General features: G+C 46.3%; 4 protein-coding genes across 4 annotated transcripts; 2 read left to right on the top strand and 2 right to left on the bottom strand.

Moving 5' to 3' along the window:
* Positions 1–845: 845 nt before the first annotated feature.
* RhiXN_07863 (Transposase family Tnp2 protein) lies at positions 846–5,265 on the top strand (the record flags this gene model as incomplete). Its single annotated transcript, XM_043327679.1, has 17 exons — positions 846–954; positions 1,124–1,522; positions 1,594–1,673; positions 1,727–1,967; positions 2,022–2,098; positions 2,201–2,481; positions 2,537–2,623; positions 2,679–2,821; positions 2,880–3,032; positions 3,082–3,288; positions 3,490–3,526; positions 3,576–3,603; positions 3,651–4,046; positions 4,165–4,267; positions 4,601–5,009; positions 5,063–5,210; positions 5,260–5,265. 17 exons carry the CDS (start codon positions 846–848, stop codon positions 5,263–5,265), a joined length of 2,904 nt encoding a protein of 967 aa, XP_043183064.1.
* A 74-nt stretch (positions 5,266–5,339) lies between these two features.
* Positions 5,340–6,768, bottom strand: RhiXN_07862 (uncharacterized protein; the record flags this gene model as incomplete). The annotated part of the gene is made up of 7 exons (XM_043327678.1): positions 5,340–5,579; positions 5,615–5,624; positions 5,681–5,734; positions 5,787–5,923; positions 5,978–6,166; positions 6,224–6,430; positions 6,484–6,768. The coding sequence occupies 7 exons, from the start codon at positions 6,766–6,768 to the stop codon at positions 5,340–5,342; spliced, it is 1,122 nt and encodes a 373-aa protein (XP_043183063.1).
* Positions 6,769–7,830: 1,062 nt separating this feature from the next.
* Positions 7,831–8,798, top strand: RhiXN_07861 (uncharacterized protein; the record flags this gene model as incomplete). Its single annotated transcript, XM_043327677.1, has 3 exons — positions 7,831–8,040; positions 8,074–8,138; positions 8,198–8,798. 3 exons carry the CDS (start codon positions 7,831–7,833, stop codon positions 8,796–8,798), a joined length of 876 nt encoding a protein of 291 aa, XP_043183062.1.
* Positions 8,799–9,257: 459 nt separating this feature from the next.
* Positions 9,258–10,861, bottom strand: RhiXN_07860 (uncharacterized protein; the record flags this gene model as incomplete). Its single annotated transcript, XM_043327676.1, has 4 exons — positions 9,258–10,240; positions 10,295–10,349; positions 10,403–10,417; positions 10,475–10,861. 4 exons carry the CDS (start codon positions 10,859–10,861, stop codon positions 9,258–9,260), a joined length of 1,440 nt encoding a protein of 479 aa, XP_043183061.1.
* Between the last annotated feature and the right edge of the window lie 948 nt (positions 10,862–11,809).

Below are 11,809 nucleotides of genomic sequence, written 5' to 3'. Positions count from 1 at the left end.
AGGGGATCTCCTTTGTATATCGATTGTATCTGCTGTAGGTGTGCTTCTATGATACGCATACACACCAACATGATCCGGTAACCCGCTCACCATGCGTATAATCCGTTTCCAGATATTTAATATATTCGAAGTTGATGGTTTCAAGCAGTCACTCTTGATGTACGGGATTCGCATTGGTTTGATGTACAGTATATTAGAATTGGATCCCGTTGGAGCAGGGGGTACACGGGGGTATGCTCCCCAGTCGCATGTACATAGCACGTGCCCGCATACGCGGAGATTCATCCCTTCCACCGCTACACATCCCCGTCTCCACCGTGGTGACGAGGGTGGATTCGAAGGCCCCGTAGCCTACCGCTATACCTCACCGCTACCCACTTTACCAGCGTTTGGCACAATTGTCGGCGCGATTCTAAATTGAGGATCTTTTTCGGCGTACCTTGCGCGACACACGCGCTTTTACTCGTAGTTTTGCATTTTATTACTTGCCAACCCCATAAATCGATATTCATCTCCATTTTGCACCATACGTGAAGTTCGTTAGACTCACCTCGTCAAAACACGCGCTTTGCGCCCCTCACAAGTTCTCATTACTTTTGCCTCCACTGCAAAGAGGGGGGTCACGGACAGGACCCGCGGACAGGCACGGACCAGCGTGGTAAGCGCCGAGCGGGCAGGACTGCAGGTCTGCTTCTGTTCTCGTTCGTCCGCGTCACACGAACTGCCACAAAACTACACTGACAGCCGTAACTTGCCTGCGCTATGAAATAGGGTGCGTACAGGCGCGTACCACCGGGGAACGGATGGTGTTGGTAAGCATGAATTATCGGGCTACTAGAGTGCCGATGGGCCTGTCGACGACTGGGACTCTAGTAAAACCCTCGTCCAGTCTCGTGTATACGTTAAATCTGTACTACGTGCTCAAATACAACGATCATCTCCCTAAACACACTGGTTCGCTTACAACACTCTGCATTTGCGGTGATAATTTGTGAAGGATGGGCCCGGTGTCGGTATGTGAATCAATAGATTGTCTAAACTATTTGCCTTTTAAACACTTGAAAATATTAGGAAAATGGGCCTTGTGATCCTCGATGCACGGTTCATACTCAAGAAGCAATAGTTTCTCGTCGTACACGTCGGCGATGCATTGATCGAATTGACAGTTTGCATTGGCGGCAGGCGGCGCACGAACAAGACGTAGCTCTTGGCTTCTGGCCTAGCACTTCTGTATCAGCGGATCCGGTGCCTCCTTCTCTCAATGACTCAACTCTGGAAGATGATCTGGATATTGACCTCGAACCGCCGCCACCTCAAAACCATCACGACGACGATGATACAACTCTGCCAACCTGGGGTCTGCCTAATCACGAAGCGTTCGACTATGGCGCGTTGAATCAAGAATCCTTCCAGAGTGACCTAGAGCTTGACGATAACAGTGACTTCGGAGTTGAGACTGCCCCCCAGACCCCAATATACGATCCTGAAATGGATTGGGCTTCTGACTTGGGCTACACGTCTGGTGAAGCAGCCGATATCGAGACAGACACGGATTCGCACCGGAACTTGATGACCTGCTCCCTATATCTCCAGCAAACTCTCGAGCGGCCTCGCCCACCGTTGGGCTGAATATAGATCAGATAGGAAACAATCTTGAAGACGAGGCGCCTCAGGTGAGTAATATCTCCTAGGTGGGTATGCTGCATGTTGGTCTGATATTCTACAGGTCCCGCTTACCCCTGACGCTCCAGATTTGGAGTTGAATGAAGAAACAGCACAAGAGCCCAACATTGACACTCCGATGGATTGCAGCGAGTTACCTGATGGGCTGCGTGTATTCAAAGAGCTGTTACTCAAATTTTCGAGCGACGGTAACCTAACAGTTACGGCTGCAGAAGCTTTCCTGAAAACGATCAATATGTGTCTGGAGAAAGGCCTATTACAATGTGGCTCTGAGTCGAACCCAGGTGAGTTCCGTATGATTTTGTGACCAACATATCGCTCAATCACTACAACTACAGCGCATCGACTACCAATGACGTTGGAGACACTACAGCGACATGCCGGCGATCCTCCCGACATTATGAATGTCTACGCTGTATGTCCGGATTTCAGCTGCCAGGTCCTTAGAGTACTATCGACAATGGAGTTGGACAAACCACACACATGCGTCAAATGTAAAAAACTAATCACTTGACAGAAGACAATTCGGCACCGTGGTTCACGTAAAGTCACCTATCGCTACACGCCAATCCTACAATATGCATTTGGCTCTGTGAAGCGTCAGTTGAAGTCAATACTCGAACGTCCTGGAATCTTGGAAGCTATCAATAAGCACCGGGAATACCTTAGGAGAGAAGGCAAACCAGACAACGTACTCGAAGATATTCAAGATGGTGAGCTCTGGCGGAACTTTCAGAAGGGTGATACCAAGTTTTTCGAAAACCCTCACAACATCGGACTCATTTTGATGTGCGACGGGTATGTACATATATCTTGTTCCCAGATTCTGCGGATGATCTTCATGGCTGTATAGCTTCTCACCTGCTACACGGCAGGGTGCCGCGTCGTACTCCATGGGTGCTATCAGCATGTGCATAGCTAACCTTCCACCTGATCTTCGGTACGTACACCCCAATTTGTTTGGACAATGTTGTCTAACTTTGTTTCCTGTTCAGAAACCGGCCGGAAAACAAAATTCTTGTTGGGGTAACACCTGGCCCACATGAGCCAAATGTCAACACAATAAATAACTTCTTGAAGCCAATGGTTTCTGAGTTACTTGAACTCTGGAAGGAGGGTATGTCTATAACTCATCCTGGTATGTGGCACCTGCAATATACCTTTTGATTTGCAGCGCTGATAGCAAGGTTTTATAGACGGAACACTGGAAGTGGTCTTTGCTGCTCTAGTTGCATGTGCTTGCGATACGCCTGCCGCACGGAAGGTTGGTGGGTTTCCTGGCACAGGTGCTCAATATCCATGTACTGCGTGCTGGTGCTTGCATAAGGAGTTTGATAGATACGACAAAAGTAAGCTATTTCCTATTTTTGAGCCAACAACATTGCTCACCCTGCATAGAGTTTCCGCGTAGATCCAGAAAGGAGCATAAATGCGCATCCAAGGCATACAAACTGCTGCCTAATAAAACGCAGAAAGAAAACTTCATATCTGCAGATTTCCAGAAGGACAAGCCTGGTGGCTACTGGTACAGTGTGTTGCTACGCTTACCATACTGGGATCCTTCCACTATGGTTATAGTTGACCCTATGCACTGTTTATTCCTGGGTGAGCTTAAAACGTTTTTGTATGACTCAAACTGATAGATTGTATGCCGTTAGGCCTTGTAGATTTTCAGTTTCATAAGATAGGTGGAAATGGATCACTTACGACAGGGAAAAGAGTTAAAGGAGCTTCAGAACATGATTGATTTGGCAAGTGTTTTTGCTTATTGTTGCTTGGTTCTTTTACTCAGTATTACTCATACAGACAATACAACCCAGACACTGTGGGCGACCGCCAGTTGGTATTGGAACAAGTTCAGCTGGATCCTTGACTTCTGATCCTCTCCAAAGTCTGGCAACAATTGACCTTCCAATAGCAGTATGTTTCTATTGTACATTATATTTCTACTCTCATTTGCCCACTAGATTCCTATTCTATGGGATAAAGTTGATATCAGCAGTGTAGAGCAGCAAACACACAAGGCATGGGCAAAACTCAAAGAAGCAGAGGAAAAGAAGAAAGCTGAGCTGAGAAAAGGTGACAAAGTGACTTGTAACGCTGCAAAAGCCCGGCAGCGGGCCTTAACAAACACCAATCCAACTACACGCCCTCAAAAACGACAACATACCACTCGAGTTGGTAATCAGTCTGGTGATAGCAACTCAGATCTACCTTTGGATGCTTGTGATGTTGCTAATTTGGAACAAACCAAGGAGGTTGATGCTGACCAACGCGGGTTTATTTCTTGGAGGTTGCAGGACGCAGACGGAATACTCTTCTATCAACAGCTATCAAACATTTATGCTCTTGCACAGTCAGGTGTGAGTCAATCAAGATTGGCAAAGAGAGGTTGATTAAGTACTTAGCACAAACAGCCGAGGTAGGGCAAAAATATCTTCTACTCTATTTGTTGATACGCTTACAGCAATATTTTAATAGCTGCGTGGTGCTGAGCAAATGCGCCCAAACCATCATGGCAGCTCTCATCTCCCTGAGCAGATTGTAAGATACGGCCCAATGTCACAAATTTGGACATACTCCGGTGAGCGCCTCAACTACAACCTCAAAAATACAAGCAGCAATTGGCACAGTGGTGGCAAACGTGAGATAACCTTTGCCACGGTTTTCCATTGACGCCGTGGCTGCATTACTTGGGCAAGTCATTATTTATTGCCAGTATTTTGACCTACTATTTACTTTGATGAGATAGCTATCAAATATTGCCAACAACAGCAAGGATTCATTAGCGGATTGGGCTGCATATATGCTCCACCTTGACCACAAACAGGCTTGAGGAACTGCCAAGACCAAAGAGCTAGACTCACATGGTATGTTGTCAAAATATTAATCAACAAGTGCTGACATGTTCTAGTAGACAACATTGAAACTTCCATTGCTTGCCGCGCCTCTGTTTTGCTCAAACTCGCACAAATTGACGCATTTTACAGTGCTTTTGTGCAAGCTCAACCTGATATCCCAATTCAACAAGCAGCATACAAGCATGGAAACGCGCCTGTTCTTGAACTAGAGGTAAATCCTCTTCGAGAGGTGAAGCACAGAGGTTGTATTTTCAGTATGTCCTCTTTTTGCGACTCAATTATCAAGGCAGTTGTGATGGAAAATGGTCAACTTGCGGAGCAAGTAGGCAAAATTATCGACATTTGGGAACATAAGCAAGCTATTTCTTCAACTTCTAGTGTTTCAAACACCTTTGTACTTGTACAATGGTACAAGGCTTCACCAATCTTTGCTTTGCAAGCCGTTTGGCTATGGACTGTGGACTTGTACGTATATTGCTCATGGCGTCTTTAATTTGTTGAACTTACTGTGCAACTAGCCCAGATGCCAATGTAGAAATATATGTCCCAGACCAATACCTAGACTGGGAAGCAATTATTCCTGTTAGCAATATTCAGTGTCATTGTGCTTGGATGACTGTGAATATTGACAATTGCCCTGTTTGGGTGGCAATTGGGCTGGACCAAGTGAGTTAACCAACTTGAGTATATCTATTGGCTTAACTGTTTGTGACAGGAGTGATAGCAGTCAATAACCCAAGTCCGTTTGCTTATATTTACAAGTTTAGAGCTATAAAATAATCTTATACACTGCCCCTATTGCTGCAATGTTCCAACTGCAACCCGCTCCTCATCAACCTCCCATCCCGCCGGACTTGGTTTGAGCACCCTGCGCTGGGCTTTGGAAAGTCGATCAAACCACTCTTTAGATAGGTGGCAACGGTAGAGCTTTGAAGTTGGGATCTTGGGAGCCATCTTGGGGTCCACATTGTTATGCTGACCGCGGGTTATCTTACCAGCATAATAGCGCGCTTCAATCCCATACCCATTCTTCTTCTGGCAAGTAATATTATCCATTGACTCAAAAATACCATTCCAAGGCTAACAGAATGTTTAGTATATACTAAAACCAGATGTATGCAGCGCATAAGACATACCTCTCAACGGCAAAAGAATGGAGGACAACCTTCATAAGCAAACTTGGGATGGCCCTGACGGTACTTGTGGTGAGTAACCTTGGTAGGTATATTGTCCAAATTGTACTGGTCATCAACTACGTTGGACATAACTTCCTCAACCATCAGCTCAGGTGGGATGTGACGCATCTTGCCATCAATCTTGTACTCCAACCTTGGGACCGTGTTGTTTCCGGTAGCCAACTTGGCTTGTGCTTTGCACAGCTATCCAAAAGTGAGCTCATCCAATCTTTCTCAGAGAGAAAAGCTGCTACTTACCCGCTTGTTACATCCATCTTGATTGGTCTTTGAATGGTTAGCTCTGCCTCGGGCTGCAGCGTTGGCATCCACAAGCTTCTTAGCCTCCCTCCTTGCTGCGCTCCACATTGGTTTCAGAATGTACTTGACTAGACAGTCCTCTGTCCAGAACTGTCGCTTGATATTCCCCTTGTCAACTAAACCAATCGCCTGACGGACCTTTTGAGCAAACAAGACCACAATGGTACGTGTAGCAATATGGCTCACCTTGTCATCTGTTAACACTGCAAGAATCATTTTATCACGCCAGAACTTGTTTGCTGCGTCGTTGATTGATTTGAGCCAGTCGGGATCCCAGGGTACAGGTGGGTTAGTACGCATCCGCTCTTGAAGTTGCTCCGGAGTGAGCCCAAGTCGTGCATCCTTCAGCTGTTCCATACCGCAAGCCCAAAGGATGATTTTGGTAGAGATTTTCTAGGTGAGCAATTGCGTATTAGGTTTATTCAAAGTTTATACTCAGTACTCACTCTCATATGATTCTCTGAGGTCTTATCTGGGCAAGGGTTTGTTGTGTTGCTGGCTCTCCGGTGCAAACAAGGCCCATTTGATGGGGCAGCTGGCGGCGGAACTGGTTGAGGAGCTCCCCCAGCCATCATCGTATGCAGGTTGCTTTGAAGGGCTTTGAAACGCGCTTCCTGGGCTTGGAATTGAACCGCTATAGGTTGCATAATCTGGGCTGCAATAGCTACGGCAAGCGCTTGGTTGGAGGCTTGGTTGTTGCTGCTGCCATTGTTCAAGCCGTGCTCAGACATAGAGGTACAACAGGTGCGGATAGGTGAAGTCACAAGGGGGTGAGGGGGTCAATACGTGTCTACCAGCGTCCAAATTGCCTTATATGCACCGCGCACCATCCTTGATCATCCAGGTATTGTTTGTCTCACTGTAATCTAACGCGGATATCCCCCACTACCTTGTCATTATTCCACACCCATGTGATTGTCGGATTGCAAGCTTGGATGCGGATTGTTATATTTAATGCCCGCGGGGCTTGGGATGCCCCCTCGTCACAACTACCACCACTGCAAGGTAAGTTGGCTGTCTTGCTTGATAACTCCACCTCCTAACACATTTTCTTTCAAAGCAGGATAGCTAACTTCACCTATAACTTGGCCTTAGTGAGTTTAATTATTCTCTGCGGCCGTGATTGATTGAACTCATGCTTTTGCTCCAGCCAGCTGTCGCTTACACTTCAACTCCAATCATTGTTGATTGTTTGGCACCTGGTGACCTGTCTTTCCTGTGTTATGAATTGTTGCTGCTATGATTTACGCCCTGAGCAATGTAATTGTATCATACCATAGTAGTTATATATCCCAACCAATGGGCCATTTCGCATTTTGCTCCGATCTCGTGATTTTGTGTGATTTATATATCCAACGGTTATTTGATCAAAACTGTGATAAATATCAATATTTACAGAAAACAGAACACATACAATAGACGTCGTAGGGCAGGGTCAGCGTTGGTATTTCTTGCACAGACAAGTGCGGACATGTATATACGGCCATGTATGCACAGAGCAAACCCAAGTATGATGCGTAAGTACGCGCCTGTCCGTGTCACGGAGATTGATGCGGATCACAACCTTTGGCGGCTGTCCAGATGGTCACACCATGCACACTCAGATTCCGTCAGTGTTGGTCTGGGTGAGACGGACATCCTCTGTCTGTGTCTGTTTGCTTAGCCCATACAAGCACAAACAGACGCCCACAGCCCTGTCCGCGGGGTCCCTCTTTGCAGTGCTCGTGCCTCTGGACTCTTGGCACCCCAAGTTATTTTACCCTAAACCACACCTTCCTTTCTTGACACACACAATGTCCGACTCCAAAGACCGCCACTTGGCCAACTTGTTTGAGATTGAGCTGCAACAGAAAGCCGATCTTGATCCCGGCAACTACTGGGAGCTTGTCTGGTTCTTACAGCTTCCCTTGAGACTAGATGTAGTTATATGCGAATCCTTGAGGCGCGAATTGACCAGGACACAACCCAAAAATACCTTTTGCGGCAGTCTTGCTACTATCAGCGTAATTGGCGAGCCCCAACTCGTTCATGCTTAGCCGTGGAGGAGATCCAAGCGCCCACCAAACCCTGGCAATCAATTGGCCACCGCCAACGTTGCAAGGTAGCCCGGTCAAGACCACCCAAAACTTGTTGTGAATATCTATCACCGCAACCCACCAGAGTCAAATTGTCTCCTAATCACCCAACGTTCAAACCCGCAGTCAAGGCCAACCAATATACGGTACCTGCCAGACCTACCACTCCCAATGAGCTTTGTGATGCTTTGTCAGCCATTGCAACACTTGCATGCGACGCCGTTGGGTATGCACCGGTCACTCTCAATCAATGCCGCTCACCCAAAGTGCCCAATACTCCACCTGAGCCTGAATCTGGCCCAGAGCCTGTCACAGAACAAGTGCCTGAGGAAGCCGCACAATGCAAGCCATTCCCAGAGCCATACCCAGAGAACGGATCTCTATGGGTCAAAGATACACTCATGCAGGAGGACCTAGCATATTTTGTGGCTGTTGGACATTACCTGAGAGCACCTGAGGATGGCTATACCATACAAGATGCTGCCGGGGACTTATACGTGCTGGAGTACGTGGCCCATGAGTTCTATTCCTCCCTTTTTCACGCATTCTCGGTTGAGGGAAATGGGGAATCCAAGCGGATTTCACTTCTTCCGCCCCTTGCAACAACCGTAATAGATCTTGTACGTGGTTGGTTGGTTGTACCAAAGTCTTGGAAGGAATCTAGCAAGCTGTTGCCCAATCATTGACCTCGTTGTGTACACTGTAGTTGCATCTGTTAAATACTCATGTTTTGTGTGTTGTATTCTTGGCAATCGCACATCTCCGCACCACTATTTATAACATTCTCTCTTTTTATGTATATACAGCGGTTTTATGGCTGTCGTCAGATGCGTCTGAGGGCAGACGTCGTTATGTGGGGGGGCACCTGGAGCAGGGGGTACACGGGGGTATGCTCCCCAGTCGCATGTACATAGCACGTGCCCGCATACGCGGAGATTCATCCCTTCCACCGCTACACATCCCCGTCTCCACCGTCGAAGCTATATTTTATGTAGTTGATAGCATTATAAAGATTTGCGCACAACAACGTATTGGGGGGGGAAACATCAATGAACTATACTAATGGGATACAGATATTCGCTGATGCAGTGATAGTTCTGATATCGCGATGAGGATCCAACTCTCAAATAATATCATGCCATAAATTAGGGTGGGGGATATCTATATGTATCCATGGATCCAGCGAGCCCTTCATTGATCGCTGATGTTATGTTTGGACTGAATTCGAAGCTGCCAACTATCTCTATACCAGGACAAAGGGATTTTGCACGCTCAGAAAAGCTATGGGCGCCAGGTAGTTGGTTAAATAAAAGAAGCAGCCAATCCGGCAGGGCTAGCCTACGCAGGTGAGGCAATTGTGCAATCGTCTTGAGTAGATCTTCCTGAATAAATAGTGAGACGCTGTTATCAGGGATGTTAAATATCAAGTTGAAGGCACTCGCCTTGTTATCCTGCGTGGGTCTCTGCTTCGTACAAAACACTATCTCCTCTAACCCTGGTACAACTGGAACAAGTTTCGCTAGTGCGAGTATCCCATTTTCTGTATTATTGCATGATACGTCTCTTTCGACGTATATCCCTATCCCCCGCAAGCGTGATAGTACTTGTAGGGGTAAGATATCCGGTCCTTGGAGTAGATCGGATAAGTTACTGTCAGGGATGTTCTCTAGTTGGATAATCTGGAGGACCTCCAATTGACTGACAAGCCTCGAATTCACCAAGGTGTTGACCATTAAAGCCGGGCCTGCGAAATGTCGAATTGAGGGAATGATATCCTCCATATCTTGAGGAGAAATGGACCAGTCTGGTTCTAGTTGGCGGCCATGCATATACAAGACTACTTTCTCTAGTAGTGGGTGCCTCTGAAGGAATTGCCGAAGACCAGAAGGAGCATCGCTAAAACATTCAACGGACGTAAGCTGATAATATGAGCCGATGGACAGCTCACGTAGACGAGGAAATTGGTGCGAGAATATTGCAGCAAACATGTCCTCAGCCTCCCAGTCCAAATATAGATCTTCCATCAGTGTAAAATCTACTTCAATATCTAAGGCCAGTGATTCGATATTGCGCGCGCCGCAAATTAATCGAATGATATTAGATGGTACTTGTTCGTCGGGCTGCTTTCCTATCCATAATAGACGTTAGACATCGGCCAACGAAGATAGAACTAGGATCGGACCAGTATATTGATCCAATTCAATGGCGAGACTCTTCAAATTAGCTAGGTCTATAATCTTTCCCATAGCGTAAGTTCTGGAACATTACCGAGCCGTTTTTTTTTGTTTACCTCTCCCGAATCATCCTGCGTACAACGGTTAGATATAAAAGGACTGAAATCTAAAAGATACTATACACGCACCAGATGAATGTCATTCAGGGGTAGAGTTAGCTTTAGAGATTGAATTTGAGGCAGTTTTTCAACAAACTGTACTAAAATGTTGTACCACTTGCTGCTGTCTACTGCCGAAACCTTCCAATCTAGATGCTCGAGAGTTTTTAATTTCAAGACTGCTGAACTGAAGCTTTGCAGCTGTTGCTCGTTCATCTTCCATTCAACCCTAAGGTGGCGTATGCAGCTGGAAAACTGCATCGACTGCCAATCGATATCGGCTTGTAGCTCAATTCGATCTACAAGATTTTCTGGACAATTCTCGAACCTTGCACGGATGTATTCTGGCAAGTGATCGAGTTCGTGGTCCTTGGCTGATAGAAGACGAACGAACTGGTACATCACAGGGAAGATCATGGATCTCCAAGATTTACAGACGAGAGATATCGAAGGTAGACGTTTTCTCGGGATCAAAGACAAAATCATCTGAACGATTTCAAGTGGGAGATCCTTTGAGCCGAGTTGCATAACTTGAGTAAAAGAAAAAGGCATGTGATGGTGACCTCTAGCCATTCTTACGCCACGGCTTTAAGGGGCACGTCTCGGCTATGATGGCCGTCCCAGAAGGTGATCTCTTCGGCACTTATAACATTGCCCGTACCAACCCTGGCGAATTCTGTTTCCGCACCCCAAAGGTCGAAGGGCCATCATAGTATCCCTGACCGCGTTGCCAGCCGGCGAAATTGATCTTTTCTGCTACAAGGGGGTTTAGCCTTGTCAATATTGTCCATATCGATGTGAAGCTAGAGGAACTTTCAACTCGATGAGAATATCAATGCTTGTGAACTGCTTACGAGGTTCAGGTAGGCACCTGGAATACACTTGGCCCGGTAGTGTGGTGCGACAAGATCTTGAAAATTAGCGTGTCAGTGAAAAGTGTCTTTTTTCAGAATGATATGGTCTAAAAGCCACAGCCTTAGTACGCATTAATTAGCATGAATCAGACTAAGAGAACCGGTGCGCAGAGTCAGTACATACTGATTTTCATTTTAGCTCAAATTTGACTTAAATACGCATACCTTATTCTCAGTGTATTAACCTTGTACAGTGGGCGACAGTGCGAACAACCACGCGTTCTGTACACGGTATCAGGTTTTGGTACTTTCTTCAACACATGCATATGCGACTTTGTATTTGCACTCCGGTCCAGCCAAAATGTCTTTACCACAGAGCTAAACAGATACCAACTATCATAAACTGTTGACTTTTAAAAGGACACACAGGATTGTTGAGAAAACGCAAGGGGTTTGATGTATAATTAACGCAGTTATTAAGTTGGCTTGTATCAAAATAAAAATACACTAG

This window comes from Rhizoctonia solani, chromosome 9 (genome assembly GCF_016906535.1).
Source record: "Rhizoctonia solani chromosome 9, complete sequence".
NCBI lineage: Eukaryota > Fungi > Basidiomycota > Agaricomycetes > Cantharellales > Ceratobasidiaceae > Rhizoctonia > Rhizoctonia solani.
Note: the sequence above shows the minus strand (reverse complement) of the source record. Positions and strands in the feature narration are given on the sequence as shown.